The following is a 17,906-nucleotide window of genomic DNA, read 5'->3' as shown; positions in this document are numbered from 1 at the left end:
TGAATTCCCAGTTTCAGTCTTCAATGAAAGGATGCTATACCTGCAAATGACATGAACTTACAAGTGGAAGCAACTCTTCCATCACTTGGGTGGTTCATTTAACAATGAAACAAGACAGGAATTGTCTTATTTGCCAGGAATAGAACTGCTATCAGGTAGAAGCAATATCTGATTACAGTAGATAATTATTCCAATATTAGGGAGTTTGATGTTCTGCCAAATTCTAGAAGCTATGCAATCAGAGTAAGCTATGCAATCAGAGTAAAGGGAAAGTAACTTTACCGTATATGCTATTGTCATTACAGATTGTCATTTACAGATAATAAGTATCTGTTAATCATGAATACATCTGTAAAACACCAGGACTGTGGTCATATCCAGAACAAAACAAAGTAATAGTACAGTACAATTAATTGTGACAACAGCTGAACATTTGTTACAACGGCTGAATCTGACATAAATGAGACTTTGTGGGGCCATGTCATAAAATGTAATGCCAGGTAGTGGTGATATAAACTTTATAAAAGATACAGAATAATATAAATATATTATTTTTACTTAAAATATAAACATGCTTAAAACTCTTGCAATATTTTGTTTAAAATAGAAAGGTGGGGAAATAGTGCGATTTGGCAGTGCGATTTAAAAATAAAACATCAAGGAAAAGCTCAAGGATCACAGCAGAAACTAAAAATAACAACAAAATATAAAATACTCTGAACCTAGGAAAACATGAAATGGCTGGGTATTGCAAGCTTCTACCCCCTCCACCAGTCTACTCAAGAGTGGCAGTAGACTAGATTTTTTTTTTTTAATTGCCTCAGACTCAGAAAGCAAGGAAAAGAATTCTAAAGATAGGTCTAGGAACCTATTTTAGCTTCAACGTAAGACAGCCAGCTAGAATTACCAGATTCAGAAAGTAGCTGGTACAGAAAACTAATTGGATCTGAGTTGAAGTGGAGTCATAACCAGAATTTAATAGTGTGACCCCATGCCTTAGTAGCCAACAAATTCTGACCGCACTCCAAACATAAAATGGAATAAGGAACACGCATAGGTGATATTTTGCAAAAAGGTAGAGTGGACATGTTCAACTGAAATGTCATCTGCGTCAATCCAGAGAGGCACCCCATACAATAATTGTGCTTGAGTTTTAGCATTAAAGGCCTTGTGCTGCTGGCACGTAATGATTACCTCTTTCAGAGAAATAAAAACGAGATATTGCTGCAGCATTAACTTTAGCTACATTAATAGCCATTCTGCGATGGTGGGTCCAAGTAGCATTGGATTGAAAATAGACGCCCAGGTATTTGAAGTGCTTAACGTGTTCAAGTTGTTACCACTAATAATCCACTTATATGATTTTTGGGGAAAAGGAAAGACCAGTACCTTTGATTTTTCATAATTTAGCTCAGTCTGTAGTCACACAATACTCGTGACAACAGTCACACAATACTCGTGACAACAGTTCAGTAAGCATTTAATCCAACACGAGAGGTAGACAAAAGAACTGTAGCATCCACATATAATAACAAAGGAATGTGAGCAGAACCAAGTCTAGGGTTGTGGCCATCAACTAAAGAAAAGGAGAGGGCAAGATCATTTTAAAAAAAGATTAAGCAAATAGAGGGCTAAAATGCACCCCTGCTTAACTCCTTTTCTTGGAGGAGAGTCTCCAGATTTCCCACATGGAATTCACTGCCACAGGAAGTGGTGGCAGCTACAAACATAGATGACTTCAAGAGGGGGGCTGGATAAACATATGGAGCAGAAGTCCATCAGTGTCTATTAACCACAAGGCATAGATGGAACTCTCTGTCTGGGGCAGTGATAGTCTGATTCTAGTGTCCTGGCCCCACTGATGGACCTCCTGATAGCACCTGGGTTTTTGGCCACTGTGTGACAGAGTGTTGGACTGGATGGGTCACTGGCCTGATCCAACATGGCTTCTCTTATGTTCTTACCCTGGGACTGGAATGACATCCCCTGAGTAAAATGACAGTCCCTTAGAGTAGCAAAAGCATTTTGGGATTGGAAGAAGCCCCCCCTGCCAAGTGGAATTCCATTCCTAGAACATTGCTGCTACTCCCAGGGGCTGTGCTCTGTCATTCCAGTCCCAGAACACAAATTCTATTGCTAGGGACTGTCATTCTAATCTGGGGACTGTCATTCCAGTCCCAGAGCATTGTTTCTATTGCTAGACACAGTCCCAGATGTCTATCTGGGCACAGAGACCTTAAAGCAAATATTCAACCCCATGTATACATTTATTCAGAAATAGTTATTGTTTTCATAATTTACGGTATGATATAGTTCATTAAATAGGACCATTAGTACTTTTTACACTGATTTTATACATTCATATTTCATTTCTCTCTGGAGTTGACTTTTGTATTCAATATGTGTTTGGGATAAGTTTGCGTTTTTTAAAAAAGTCAGGCTATCAGATGTTAGACTTGCTGATTAGGGATAGGCATAAACCAGGAAAATGCGGTTCATTTCATTTCATGGGTTGTGGTGTGGCCTGTTTTGTGAGTCATGAATCATCACAAAGTTTTAGGTGTCAAACAAACTGGTTTAGTTAATTAGGTTTGTGAGGTGGTAAAATGGCAATCCAACATGCTAGGAACACTAAACTCACAGGGGATCTTTGGTTGACTCCCTGTACATGCCCATCACATTTGGTGTGGATTGGATTTATGGAGTCTGAGTTATGAACCCCAACCCACCCCCTCAAAAAAAGAAAGGTGTTCCTAGGGAAGTGCTTTCTGGGGAAATTACATGTGCAAGTTAATAAGATTCAGGAGCATATTAGACCATACCCACTGACATCACCACTGTTTTTTTGTAGAAAAAGCCCAGCAGGAAATAATTTGCATATCAAGCCACACCCCCTGACAAGCCAGCCAGAACAGCGTTCCTGTGCATTCCTACTCAAAAAAAGCCCTGTTCAGGAGTGTATAGAAAAGACCCTGTGCAAATTGTTACTGGTAGTCAGTAGTGCCAGTTAAGCTTTGGAGGGCTCCTATTAGTGTTTCCAAGGCTGGAGAATTCCACCCCTCCCCCCCGTTGCTTTGAAATTTAGTAAACATTTTGATTGAGCATAGACAGTCTGTTTAGAAATATATCCATTCACAAACACCTGGAAAGTTTGTGCCAATTGATCTGCAATGAACTTCAGTTTGGAAACCACGAACTGCCTAAAATTCATCATGAACTTCAGTTCATGAACCAGTTTGTCCCCATCCCTACTGCTAATCTGGTTGTTACAACACTAAATAAGGTGTAGGAATTATTCAGAAATAATGAGTACCTAATGAAATGATTATGTAAAAACAGATATGAAATTTAAATGAATAATTATGAGAACCAAACCTTAAGAATCATGTTTCCCCAACTAAGTTCACTTATATTGATTGAATTCTTACTTCTAATGGTGTAACACAACTGTGGCTCAGAGTGTAATACAATTATATTCTTCTAAACTCATGGATTTAGAACTGTATAAAATTACTGTGTTTGGGATTACACTGTCAAAGCTTCTGACAGAAAGCCTGTTTGTAAATGAAGTCCCCCACTTTGAAAAGTATTTGATGTTATAGGAGTTATAACATCAGGAGACCAGAAATTTGAGTAAAATCTACTTAAATGTGTGGGTTGGTTAATATTTCAGAATGATCCTTGTCACTAGCATATAATACATTTAACTTGAGTAAAAACTGTCTGGGCAAAGAGACCAAGGGAATATAATTAGGGTTGTGCTGAATAAATCAGTGTATTTATTACATTTGTTCAAAATAATCTTCAGTCCTCATCCCAATTTTTTTTTTTACTTTATGACAAAACACTCCCCCCAATATAAATTATGTATTTTGAAAAATTACACAGATGTCTGGTTTCTTCCACCTTCCCACCCGCCCCCTTGTGTAACTTTTAAATCTCCACAATCTACATCTATTCCTGAAGAGAGAGGGCCATTTTCCCATATTTTTTGTAGTCTGGGTATATTTGATGTCTCATTAGTGTAAATTATGCAACAATCCACGATATGTGACACAAATTATAACAAAGCAGGACTACCACAATGCAATACTTAAAGCTGAAATAAAAAGCTTTCATGGTAAAATAAATGATTAAGATGCCAATCAGCAGTTCAATGTGTATGCAGAGTGCATGTGCTGGCCACTGGAACTGCTAGTTTAATTCCAAATTAAGGTATGTTTTGAAATACTCACAATGTGAGCATGGTCTATAAGGGTCAAATGGGAATGAAAATGTATAGCTTTCCTAGAAGAAAAGGGTTTAGAACATCTACAATTCATGTAAGTACAGGTCTTGCAAATCTTTTTAGGAATTGCAAAAGCATCACTGAATGCTGTATCTTTTAACTACAGATCATAGAAAGCACACCTCAATGCATTATCTCATAATTTAAAAATCATATTAAACAACTCAAAGTTATATTTTACTTCAAGGGGAACGCTCCCTGAAAGAAAAGGTTACCCCCATCAGTGCTACCCCTGTACATTTTCCATTTAAGACTACAGTCTTCTAAGGTTCCTATTGAAAAAACAAAAAACAAAAGTTACAAGCATCTATGTGTAATGTGTAGTTTGGTCCGAAGTAGCATGATGAACCAGTGTTCATACCACAAGGCATGTTCCATTAGAGCTCCCAATATTTACCTCCTCTGGCACGGCCCGTACATTTGTAAATCCTTTTCTGAAGACCACAAAAACACGACGAGCTCCACAGCGCAAAGCCGATGTTGCACAGTCAAAAGCAGTGTCGCCCGCTCCCAGAACAATCACTGTTCCATGTACTGATGGCAATGGAGAGTGACAGGCACACATTCCTGAATGATGAAAGGAAAACCCCATTTTCAGGGAGAGAAACTGTTTCTGCATGACAGCTCAAAAGATACTTGTAGTCGAAGCAGTGTAAAATTGCATCTTGCAGTTTCCAAGCATGGAGAGTCACTATCAAATTATTCTGCTTTGTTGAAAGACAGTTTTATTCCAATTTTTAAGATATGCTCATACATGTAATTTCATAGTAACTTCCTTCAGCCACATTGCCTTCCTGTCTTGGCAGGATATAAATTAAAATAAACATAAAAAAAGAACACTTGTAGGGACTTACCAGATTGGGTTTCAAGTATTGTTTTTTAAACCTAAACCTTTAAGTTATTTACATATTTTTGAGAGAGAGAAGAAACCTCATACGGGTACATTCATTCTCAAGTAGACCAGTACGATACGCTTCCCCCACCCCCCACCCCCCCGTACCCGCATATCAACTGTTCTTAACATTGCGTTTTGTAAAGCATATTCAATCCACACCATTTGGGGAGTGGGGAGAGAGTACAGAGCTGGTTAATTTACAAAGCCATATTTTCTTAATTTCTCGTAAATCTCCTGAGAATATAAAATCACCTATTTTGCCAGTAAATCATCTGATTTTGTTGTTGTCACAGTTGACAGGAGGCACACAGTTTACTATTAGAAACAACTGCTATGGAAAAGGAGCTTCTGTTACAGACTAGAACCATCATGACAATGAAGGATCCCACTGTCATGGATGTTCTAGGCACTGTCTCTCAGAAGTATAGCTCATGAGTTGCCTATTCTTGGTTCAATCCCTGGCATTTCCAGTCCCAAATAAGAATTGAAATGCCCACCAGAGGCTGCTGTCCATTAAAGCAGACAATACTGAACCGACTGACCAATTGTCTGACTCAATGAAAGGAAGTTCCATATGTAAGGCTGGGTTAAAAGGAATCCATTCAACAACCTTGCAATGGTGGTAACAGTTGGTAGGAATGTGATCTCTGAATCCAAGAAAATGACTTTGTGCCTGAATGCAGATGGCATACCACTGATGGCTAGGGCAGACAGAGCTATGTAAGTGTTCGAAACTGACAACTGGGAGGTTCACTTAAATGTGCCCAGCTTTAGAAGTAGATTTTAGCCTAAACAATAACTTTTATGAGATTCATTTCTATAATAGGAGGTGAGTGTAAAAGGATCATCATCCTTGGAAAAATTCTGAGGTCTCCTTGTTTTTAGGGGAAAAATGTTTCCTAGTACTTTTATTAGTTTCTTAAGAGTTTGGATAAGAAATAGGAAAGTTCACATAGTGTCAGGAAATCAGTATGATCCAGCATGGTGTTGTATGGGACACCAAGAAAAAACTTTAAATACTGGATGCACATAATCCATACAATGTGTTGCACTTTAACAACAGGCAGAATCGAAGTAACCACTGATTAAACAAATGACTGTAATTTTTAAAATGATACCATAAATAGCATAAACCTGTAATTTGAAGGGGTCTGAGATAGCTTCATTCAGGAGAGTCTGTTTTTTACCGTATCATCAATGGTCTATAATTCTTAACTTTGCGCACTGCCAGTTGTGAATTTTCACAGCAAGGGTATAGAACCACAAGTATCAATTTCTTTTGGGAACAAGTAAAAAAAAAAAAACGCTTTAAACACAGGGCTATAAATACTAAAAAAAAACCCAGTAACATACTTTTAAAAAATCTCAAATACTCAACATACTCAAATATACAAAAATAGCACAACATAGCACAAAGCCAAACGGACATAGTAGGGAATTTCATTAAGGCTGCCCTCTATTTACATATACATAATTTTGAGGGTAAAAGCAGTGTGGTGGACAGCTGAAATATACAACAATATTCATTTCTCTTTGAAGATGTTCAATATATTTGCTTGTCCTTGGATCATGATGAACTTCCTTCCAGCTGCTCATCTTGCAGACAGTGTTAATGAATTAAGGTCGGCATGTTCTATTTATTTATTTTAGCTAATATGCCACTGGATTCACAAGGTAGGTACAGGAGAAAAGGTATCATGTTCTACAGATTAAATGTATTTATCACCTCCTGCCCTTTCCCTGTTGGCCCTAAAATTTTAAACTGGAATTAGAGACTACAATGGAGATGCACCCTACAAAGATGCTAACAGATCATGGGTATACATGAAGGACAATCAAGATTAACAATAAAACTTTGAAATAAAGGGGACAATGAAATGCACCAACATTTCTTCTCCACTGAGGACCACAGATGCTTTTGTATTAGATGACCCTCTCTTCTGCAAGACCAGGAGTTACTTAGTAATATTACTGACTTTCGACTGGGTATTTGGTAACTGGAAGTATGTCTCAAACCAGAAAAATCTGAAGCAAGGCACTTTCAATGGACATTCTCATTCCACAAGAGTAGTGTTGCTATATTTTCCAATAGTTAGTCAGTCAGTCAAAAATGTATTGTGTATAGCCACTGGCCATTACAAAACAGAACACAAAACACCAAAGTTCCCAGAAAACATCTTAAAAGTTCTCTAGAAGGGCCCACCTTTTTTTCTTCAGATGGAAATTATTAATCCAGGTCAGTTAATGGTCCAAACTGGCACCCACTAGCAGGCATATCCAGATTCTTGGTAAAACCTCCATATTGGAAAATAATTCATGTCAACCTGATGTCAACAGGTTTAGAATAGTGTAACTCTGTCTAGGATTGCACTGTATGCCTTTTAGATTACAATAGAAACTTGTTGTAAATGACCTTGAATCATAAGGATAGGTGGGATATAAAAGTTTTAATACATAATATATAGTTTTGTGTTAAATTTATGGAGACAAAACAAACCCTCTCTTTATGTGGGAAGTCCAACTTCCATTTGGTCTAAATGAATAAGAGAAATCGTAGCTGTGATTGACAGAGCCTGAAGCAGCAGTTGGTGATTCCATTTGGGTTTTATGTTTCTTAAACTTTACCTGGCTTCTACAAGCAATTTCTAGGGAAAATATATCATGTTTCCCTTTAGAAACATAAAAGGGCTATCCCTTTCATTCCTTGCCCTTTCCCTGCAACACTAAAACTTTAACCTGTAGGAAACATTTCAAACTAGTGTTTATCAGATTCTTCCCTAGCTTTGTCCCTCAGGGTTAAGGACACAGGAAAAAAAGTTTGTTTTTTTACATATACATATGTTGTTGAAAAGCATAAATAATATTAAGTAGTGCCCTAGCAAGCAAACAAGAGCCAAACTGCTTACCTAGAAATAGAGAGCATATTGATCTTTAGCAGGCCTCATTTTGAGCAGGAGCTCACAGGAGCAGAGCTCCAGAACCTCTAAATGTTATTGTGCTCTTTCTTTCTTACTCTCCCCCGCCCCGCCAGTAATTGCTTCTGGGCTCCATTGTTCAACCCCCCTGTGAGAATTTTGCTGAACTCTTAATATCTGAAAAACTTTCTAATATTTTTCCCCACAAAAAATGGGGAAATAACCAAAACATATAAAGCAGACAGATGGAAATCCTCATCATGCCACTGTGACCACATAGGAGAAAGTAATTTAAAAAGCATAATGGGAGTAAGGTTTTATTATGACAATTATAATTCAAGAAGCATTGTAAGATAGATGCTGAGTTGAAATAATTTAGTACACCTTCTGGTGATGTTAGAAGTCTGTGGCATATGCAAATAAGTTATGGAAATAGGTTGTGCTAATGAGCTCTGGCATCTCTTTTCCTACAAAATGACCCCTGATCTTTAGCTAGGGTGGCCAGACCGTCCCGGGAGCCCGGGAATGTCCCGGTTCTGGCCCCCTATTCCCGCCTCCCGGGCTGGCTATACCGGGACCATTTAGAGGTCCCGGTTTAGCCAGCCCCGGAGGCGGTGGGCCGCGGGCGCCGGCGGGGAAGGTGGCGAGTGAGGGAGGGAGCGTCCCTGCGCCTGCGCAGGGCCCCTGCGCACGCGCAGGGACGCTCCCTCCCTCACTCGCCGCCTTCCCCGCCGGCGCACGGGGCCCGGCGGCGGTGGTGGAGGCCTCTCCGTGGCCTCCGCTGGTCGCTGGAAGCCCTCCAGAGATTCTGGAGGGCCTCCAGCGACCAGCGGAGGCCGCGGAGAGGCCGCGGAGCACCCGGCGCTGGTCCCGGAAGGCCTTCCAGAGCCTCTGGAAGGCCTTCCGGGACCAGCGCCGACCAGCGAAGGCGTCCCCGCGGCCTCCGCTGGTCCCTGGAGGCCCTCCAGAGTCTCTGGAGGGCCTCCAGGGACCAGCGGAGGCCGCGAGGACGCCGCGGAGCACCCGGCGCTGGTCCCAGAAGGCCTTCCAGAACCTCTGGAAGGCCTTCCGGGACCAGCGCCGACCAGTGAAGGCCTCCCCGCGGCCTCCGCTGGTCCCTGGAGGCCCTCCAGAGTCTCTAGAGGGCCTCCAGGGACCAGCGGAGGCCGCGGGGACGCCGCGGAGCACCCGGCGCTGGTCCCGGAAGGCCTTCCAGAGCCTCTGGAAGGCCTTCCGGGACCAGCGCCGACCAGCGAAGGCCTCCCCGCGGCCTCCACTGGTCCCTGGAGGCCCTCCAGAGTCTCTGGAGGGCCTCCAGGGACCAGCGGAGGCCGCGGAGAGGCCGCAGAGCAGCCGGCGCTGGTCCCTGGAGGCCTCCAGAGGCCAGCGCCGGTAGCGGAGAGGCCCGGCGCTGGTCCCTGGAGGCCTCCAGAGGCCAGCGCCGGCAGCTCCCTCCCTCCCTTGCCGCGAGGCCGCCGCCGCAGGACTCGCCGCCACCGCCGCTGGACTCTCCGCCGCCCTGGAAGCAGGTAAGGGGGCCGAAAGCGGGGGGGGCGGGGGGCGGCCTTCCTTTCTTCCCTCCCTCCTCCCTTCCTTCCTTCCTTCCTTCCTTCCTTCCCTCACTCCCTTCCCTTCCTTCCTTCCTTCCCTCCCTTCCTTCCCTCACTCCCTTCCCTTCCTTCCTTCCTTCCCTCCCTCCTCCCTTCCTTCCTTTCTTTCTTCCTTCCTTCCCTCCCTCCCCCCTTCCTTCCTTCCTTCCCTCCCTCCCTCCCCCCTTCCTTCCCTCCCTCCCTCCCCCTTCCTTCCTTCCTTCCTTCCTTCCTTCCTTCCTTCCTTCCTTCCTTCCTTCCTTCCTTCCTTCCTTCCCTCTCTCCCTCCCTTCCCTCCCTCCCTCCCTCCCTTCCCTTCCCTTCCCTTCCCTCCCTCCTCCCTTCCTTCCTTATGTTCTTATGTGACACAGAGTGTTGGACTGGAGGGGCCACTGGCCTGATCTAACAGGGCTTCTCTTATGTTCTTATGTGACACAGAGTGTTGGACTGGAGGGGCCACTGGCCTGATCTAACAGGGCTTCTCTTATGTTCTTATGTGACACAGAGTGTTGGACTGGAGGGGCCACTGGCCTGATCTAACAGGGCTTCTCTTATGTTCTTATGTGACACAGAGTGTTGGACTGGAGGGGCCACTGGCCTGATCTAACAGGGCTTCTCTTATGTTCTTATGTGACACAGAGTGTTGGACTGGAGGGGCCACTGGCCTGATCCAACAGGGCTTCTCTTATGTTCTTATGTGACACAGAGTGTTGGACTGGAGGGGCCACTGGCCTGATCTAACAGGGCTTCTCTTATGTTCTTATGTGACCAGAGTGGTGGAGTGGATGAGCCATTGGTCTGATGCAACAGGGCTTCTCTTATATTTTTATGTGGCACAGAGTGTTGGACTGGAGGGGCCATTGGTCTGATGCAACAGGGCTTCTCTTATATTTTTATGTGGCACAGAGTGTTGGACTGGAGGGGCCACTGGCCTGATGCAACAGGGCTTCTCTTATGTTCTTATGTGACCAGAGTGGTGGAGTGGATGAGCCATTGGTCTGATGCAACAGGGCTTCTCTTATATTTTTATGTGGCACAGAGTGTTGGACTGGAGGGGCCATTGGTCTGATGCAACAGGGCTTCTCTTATATTTTTATGTGGCACAGAGTGTTGGACTGGAGGGGCCACTGGCCTGATGCAACAGGGCTTCTCTTATATTCTTATGTTACACAGAGTGTTGGACTGGAGGGGCCACTGGCCTGATGCAACAGGGCTTCTCTTATGTTCTTATGTGACGCAGAGTATTGGACTGGATGGGCGCAGCGGCACGCTGAAGCAGCCTGTCGGTCACTTCCGGGTTCCTGTCCTGCATCTCGACCTGTGTTATTAGTGACAGGCTGCTTCGGCGTGCCGCTGCGCCGGCCCCCTGGGCCCCACAATGATGGGACCGATGCCACAGGGACGGGCTCGAAACACTCTATAACCCCTCAAAAGAACAGCAGTCTAGCTCGCTTCCCCCGAGCCCTGCCGCCATAAGCCTCAAGGGGGCTCATTTTGCGGCATCTCCCGGCGGGAGGGTGGCACCCGCACGGGACACATATCAAATGAAAGAGGGGGCGCAGAGCTATCAGAAACAGCCGGCGGAGGGAGTCGGGAGACCACCCCACTGGGGGATCCACACCCCGAAAGTGATGAAGGTGGCGCAGATAGAGCCAACAGAGTAAACAGGACAAAATAAATAGGCTGCATTCTGCAGCACAGTTGAGAAAGTGCCTTATCCCATATACTGATGAAGTATATACAGGATTTCAGAACAAAATTGTTTCCGGCGGTGATATTTGGGGGATGTCACAGGAAGTGCTGTGAAGTCACTTCCTGTTTCCGGCAGTGGCATTTGGGGGAAATGATGTCATTTGGGGGAAATGATGTCACAGGAAGTGATGTCACTTCCCATTTCCGGCAGGTGACGCGGGGAAATGATGTCACAGGAAGTGATGTCACTTCCTGTTTCCTGTGGTGGCATGCCGTCACCGGAAGTGATGTCACCGGAAGTGGCGTCATTTCCTGTTTCCGGCGGCGCGCGCGCGCACCCCTACCTTCCCCCCCCCCCCCAACGTGTCCCTGGCTGGCCTTCAGACATTATGGTCACCCTATCTTTAGCATATGCTTTGATTAGGTATGACAATAAAAATGCACTCAGGTCCTGCAAACTTGGAACGGGGGTGGAGCAGAAACATAGCATGACAGCACATCTTAAGATTCAGCTGCATAGCTGAGATTGAGAACCAGCATGGTGTAGTAGTTAGAGCAGGGTTGTCGAACTCATTTTGTTATGAGTACCGAATCTGACATAAATGAGACGTTGGGCCAGATCTTGTGTGTACCTATTTAAGATTAGGTAGCAGATATATAAACTTTATAAAAATACAAACATAATTCAATATTTATTTATTTTTTAAGTTAAAACATGCTTAAAACTTTAGCACTTGTTGGTCTTAAAGGTGCTTTCTTTATGTTTCTCCCATCGGATCCAGGGAACTGGGCAAAGGAAGTTCTGGCTCTTTCCTTCCTTCCCCAGGAGACTGGGGGGGGGGGGGGGGCTTAGTCAATAGAAGGAAAAGAGGCTTGGTTCAGTAGCACTGCTGTGAGATTGAGAGAACCTGGCAAAGTAAGTTCTCCTTCCCCCCTTCCTCCCCAAAGGAGGAGCCTCAGCCAATGGAGAAAATAAGAGTGTTTGCTCTGGAGTTCCTGTGTGATTGAGCAAGCCTGGCAAAGCAAGCTGTACTACAGAAGGAAGCAAGAAAGAGGGAGAAGGAAGCAGATGACATCCAGTCACTCGGGGGCCTGATACAGCCCCTGGGTTGCATGTTTGACACCCCTGAGTTAGAGTGTTGGACTAGGATCTGGAAAATCCAGGTCTGAATCCCAGCTTATGCCATGGAAGATTGGGCAAGTCACATACTCTCAGCCTCACATACTCAGGACTGGTTGTGAGGATAAAATGGAGAAGAATGATATAAGCCCCTTTGGAATCCCATTGGGATAAAAAAATGGGATATAAATAAAATAAACAAAAATAAATAAATTATGGACCAATATATAAAACTTGAATTCTGTGGTAAGTTTCAAAATGGTTTGTACCCAATACACAATATTACTGTTTAAGGTTGCAATATTAAACATACTTGTTTGGAAGGCAGTCCCATTTAAATGCATATGGTGTACTTCTAAGTAAATTAGACTTAGCTTTTGCTGTGATCCCATTCAAATTTCACTTCCAAGAAGTGTCATGGAAATGAATAAAAGCCCACTGAAATCAAAAGGAGGTAGGTCTGCAGAGAACAGCACCCCAGTATTGAATTCTGGTTGACTATGAAGACTACTGATGCTAAACCCTACAAACTGTTAAGGGTTCAAGACTCAAGAAAAAAAAAAAAAAGAAACCAAGAGCTTCCTTCAAAGAAATTTCTACTAGCACCTTCATTGCAGAGCCAAATACTGCTGGCTGTTAATGTTTAATTTTACAATTAGTATTGTGGTGCAATCTACTTCCTGCATATCAGAAAGCGAGAACCAGAGGTTTCAAATAAACATGTGAATAACTATTCTGGAAACATTAAAAAAGAGAACTGAAAATTAATACCTGGTTTACTTGCCATAGCCACCAGTGGTAGGAAGTCTTTAGATGTATAAAATCCTTGATCCATCGCCAGACCTTCAAATATAGATTCTCTCTTTGGTTCCGGTAGACCTAACAGATACAAATTTTAAATGGACTGGGTGTTCAGCAAACACAAGCAGTTTTTAAAAAGGGCAAATGTCTTCATCCTATCAGTCATTAACCTATGCAAATTCGAAAGACTGATATGCTGACAATTAGAAGAATCAATTCACAATCAATATATTGTTTAGAGCAGTAATGTGGTCAATGGACAAAAGTGCATTCATTACACATGGACAGCAAAACACAGAAACTGTGTATCTAATCATCTATGGACTTTATGGGGTGGGGGCAAAGTAATTGTTTGTTTGTTTCCAGATGTCTTTCTCCATTCATATCACCTGATTCCCACCGTGAAAACGTTTTTTTTTTCCAATCACACATATGCACTAAAGTACTCGCCATGGTGCTCTTCAGCTAATGAATTCGGTGATCTGGAGAGAAATGCAGTGTGGTCCCGAACGCAAGGGAATCTGGCCCTTTCCCGCCTGCGCCGCCGTCAGGTGGCTTAGGGCAGGGGCCGCGTTTTGCCTCCCCGGATGGAGCGAGGCAAACGGTCCCCGTCCATCCGGGTGAATGGCAGGGCGTGGTTTGGGGCTTTATAACCCAGCCACGCCCTGGAGCACGCACTTCGCTGCGTTGGTCGGCAAGAGTGAGTACGTGCTCTTTCGGTGAGGCCTCTTTTGAGGCCTGCGGCAGCAAAGTTGGGGGTGACTCCCAGGCGCGGCGCCTTGTGAGCGCTGACTTAGCTGATCCTCCGTAGCGGCTGAATCCTTGCTGGTGTGCTCGTCAGAGCGGGCTGCCTCTTCCAGTCGGCCAAGGCGGTAACAGCGGCCTCAAAGCCGCGGGCGGGGTCGTGGATCGCAGCGGGGGTTTCTTTTTTGCGGCCTTTGGGGCCTGGAGGGTGTTCGGGGCTGTTAGCCTTTCAGCCTTGGTTTGGCCAGTAGGTGGAGGTCCCTAGTGGGGGGTTTATTGCCCTGTTGCCCACCCCCACCCCACCCTCTATCAATACCTGCCTGTTCATTTGCCTGTTACTGGCTGGGGCGTCGTCTTCCCCCCCCCTTCCTCCTTCACGTGGGGAGCGTCGGTGACTCTGTGGTAGAGCATCTGCTGGGTAAGCAGAAGGTCCTAGGTTCAATCCTCGGCTTAGCCAACTTAAAGGCTTCTGGCTAGCAGGCTCTAAAGCCTTGCTTGGTGGGGCTGGTTATCTAGGGCACGGTGCTTGTTTTTTTCATAATGGCTCCCAAAAAAGGCCAGGGTGATTCTAAAGGCAAACAGCCTGCGAAGGCCCCTAGCAAGAGGCCTGTCCCAAGTAAGCCTGGTGAGGATGAGGAGGCTCGCACCAGGCAGGCCATTGTTGAGCGATTAGAGGCCTTGGAGAGTCAACAGGGGTTAGACCCTGGCGCAACCGGGCTACCTCGGGGGCGGAAGGCTGTACGTGCGTCCACCAGGGCTTTCGAACAGGAGGTCCTGGCTCGACTTTCTACTCTGCAGGACATGGCCACCCGTCCGGGCCCGTCTGGTGAGCCTAGTCAGGTACCTACTGAACCTATATCTGATTGTGAAGGGGGCATCCCCACGGAGGGCCCTGCTCGTGCAGAAGGTCGGGGCGGATCTGCACCCATCGTGGTCGCTGTGGGCGTGACCGATAAAGAAGGTAAGCAGGGCGGGCCTGGGTCCTCTGGGGCATGGCCTTGAGGTGGCTGGGGCCCACTTTACCCACCGGCAGCATCCATGCCATCTTCTTTGGTTGGCTCTGGAGCGGCAGGGGGGTCTTTGACCCCAACGGTGGCGACGTGCAGCTGGGGGCCTTGTGGGCAGGGCCAGATACTGCCTTGGGGTGCCACGCCCGCCGCGGCGGCTGCTTGCACCCCTTCTACATCCCAGGGCACTGTGGGTCAGTCGCCACAGGGTGGATCGTTGCCTTGGGGGCAGCTTTGGGGCAGCCATTGGCCTGTCGGATGGCCTAGCACACAGTGTAGTGTGGGAGGTTGGATCCCAGCCTTGCTGGGGTCGGTACCTTTCCAGTGCCGTCCTTTTGGTGACACGGCCATGCCCTTGGGGGACCACTTGACGGTGGCCACCCGTGAAAAGATACTTTGGGGTGAGTACGTTGATGTCTTTGGCCTTCTCTACAGGGAACTGGAGAAGAAGGACAAAGATGAGTTAGATGAGAGGAACAAGGAGAAAATCAAGCGTAGGAAGGTAGAAAGAAATTGGGCCAATTGGTTGCCGGGATTTCTAATTTATGCTGGTGTGATAGCACGTGCACAGCCTTTACGGGCGGCACTGCTATTCCAATACTGTGATATCGTCTACAAGGCCTACACGGACTTCTCTGGCGCTGCATGGCTACAGTACGACGAGGAGTTCCGAATGAGGGCTGCTCTCAACCCGGCCATGCCTTGGGACCAAACAAACCAACAGCTGTGGCTGCAGCTTATGTCCCCCGCTAAGCTCAATGCGGGGGACAGGTCCGACAGCGGTCACTTGGTAAGTAAGCAGGCAAGCACGTCTGGTCCCCGCACTGGTGCGGGGCAGGGTCCGCGTGGACCCTGTATGGCTAAGAATTTGATGTCCGTTAAAGGGATGACACGTTGTTAAAGATAAGATCTTGAAGGAGTGCAGTGAGGGCCGGGTCTTGGGCCCTTTTGACTCGCCCCCAGTTCCCAATCTGCGGGTATCCCCTTTAGGGGTGGTGCCTAAGAAGGTGCCGGGTGAATTTCGGCTCATTCACCATCTCTCTTATCCAAAAGGGGGGTCCGTGAATGATGCCATCCCGGATTTCCTGTGCATGGTCCGGTATACATCCTTCGATCAGGCAGTTAAGGTCGTCCGGCGTTGTGGGATTGGTGCTGAGATGGCAAAATGCTACATAAAGTCCGCGTTTCACCTATTGCCGGTACACCCGGACGACTTTGAGCTCCTGGGTTTTACGTTCGAGGGAAAGTTTTACATGGATCGGGCCTTGCCCATGGGATGTGCTATTTCATGTTCAGCCTTTGAACGCTTTAGCACTTTTTTGGAATGGGCTCTTAGTGAGCGGGTTGGTTCCGCCGTTCATTATCTGGACGATTTTCTGTTCGTGGGCCCCCGTGGTTCCGGGTGGTGCGCCCAACTTCTTTCTTCATTTTTGCAGCTAGCAGAGGACCTTGGCGTCTCTCTTGCCCACAAAAAGACAGAGGGCCCTGCACTGGTTTTGACTTTTTTGGGCATAGAATTGGATACGGTTGAGCAGGCTTCTCGCTTGCTCAACTGAAAAGATCGATAGCCTCCGACAGAGGCTGGCTGAGGTTAAGGGTAAGCGCAAGATTTCGCTTCTCGAACTTCAACAGATTGTGGGCCACCTCAACTTTGCGTGCAAAGTGGTGGCCCCTGGGAGGGCGTTTTTACGGCGCCTGTGCGATGCTATGGGTGCATTGCGTTTCCCCCATCACCGAGTCAGAATCAGTCGGGGAATGCGAGAAGACCTTGAGGTTTGGGAACAGTTCCTCTCCGACTTTTACGGAGTCTCCTTTTGGCGTGAGGATATGCAGATTGAGGCTGATCTGCAAATCACATCCGACGCCGCTGGCTCCATTGGTTTTGGGGTCTATTTCCGCAAACGGTGGTGCGCGGAGATGTGGCCCACTGAGTGGCTGGATACGGAACTTTGCCGTAACTTGACCTTTTTGGAATTTTTTCCAATAGTGGTTGCAGTCCACTTGTGGGGTATGGATTTAGCAAACCACGTTGTGCACTTCTGGTGCGACAACATGAAAGTGGTTCGGGTGATCAACACCCTCACGTCTAAATCAGTTCCGGTTATGCGCCTGGTCAGGAATTTTACCTTGTGTTGTTTACGTTTAAATATTTTGTTCCTTGCCAAGCACGTGCCCGGTGTGTGCAACGGGGTCACGGATGCTCTGTCTCGTCGGCAGATGGAGCAGTTTCGACTTCTCGCACCAGAGGCCGACCTCCTGCCAGCTCGGATGCCCCCAGAGATGTGGCGGCTTGGAGAGTCGAGGCTGACCGGGCGATGAGGCTTGCTTTGGCCCCCTCCACCCGGAAGGCTTATGATCGCTCCGTTGAGCAGTTCTCGGCTTTCAGGGAGCAGGTAGGATTGGCCGATCTGTGGCCAATTCCAGCAGCCCATCTTATGCAGTTCTGCATGGAGTTGAAAGGTAAGGGGCTTGTGGTTAAAACCATCAGGGCGAAGCTGGCAGCCCTGGATTTTACCAGCAATGTTCGGGGTTTAGCGGACGCATCCAATGACTTCAGGCTGCGTAAGATGTTGGAGGGATGGTCCCGTGAGCAGGGTACTCGGCCTGACACTCGGCACCCCTTTTCACCTGAGGTATTGAAAGGTTTTCAAAGAATTTGGCCCATAGTTTGTTTTTCTAAGTTGGAGGTCTTATTGTTTCAGGCAGCTGCCATGTCTGCCTTTTTTGGCGCGCTTAGAGTCAGCGAGCTGGTGGTCAGCTTGCAGAATTACTGTTCTGGCCGTGCACTTCACACGGGAGATGTAAAAATAGTGGGCGATTGTGCGACCATTAGGGCGCGCAGGTCTAAGACTGAT

General features: G+C 46.3%; 1 protein-coding gene across 5 annotated transcripts in view; it reads right to left on the bottom strand.

The window, feature by feature from the left end:
- DPYD (dihydropyrimidine dehydrogenase) overlaps positions 1 to 17,906 on the bottom strand; it is an 833,908-nt gene that overhangs the window by 412,550 nt on the left and 403,452 nt on the right. For 4 of the 5 annotated variants that reach the window (XM_060232210.1, XM_060232211.1, XM_060232215.1 and 1 more), the window contains 2 exons: positions 13,271 to 13,378; positions 4,686 to 4,855 (listed from right to left, as the gene is read on the bottom strand). In XM_060232210.1, coding sequence (XP_060088193.1) covers positions 4,686 to 4,855; positions 13,271 to 13,378 — 278 coding nt within the window. The remainder of the gene's footprint in view (positions 1 to 4,685; positions 4,856 to 13,270; positions 13,379 to 17,906) is intronic. The other variant, XM_060232213.1, reaches the window with a different exon arrangement.

The sequence above is a fragment of the Heteronotia binoei genome, chromosome 2, assembly GCF_032191835.1.
Source record: "Heteronotia binoei isolate CCM8104 ecotype False Entrance Well chromosome 2, APGP_CSIRO_Hbin_v1, whole genome shotgun sequence".
Classification (NCBI taxonomy): domain Eukaryota; kingdom Metazoa; phylum Chordata; class Lepidosauria; order Squamata; family Gekkonidae; genus Heteronotia; species Heteronotia binoei.
Note: the sequence above shows the minus strand (reverse complement) of the source record. Positions and strands in the feature narration are given on the sequence as shown.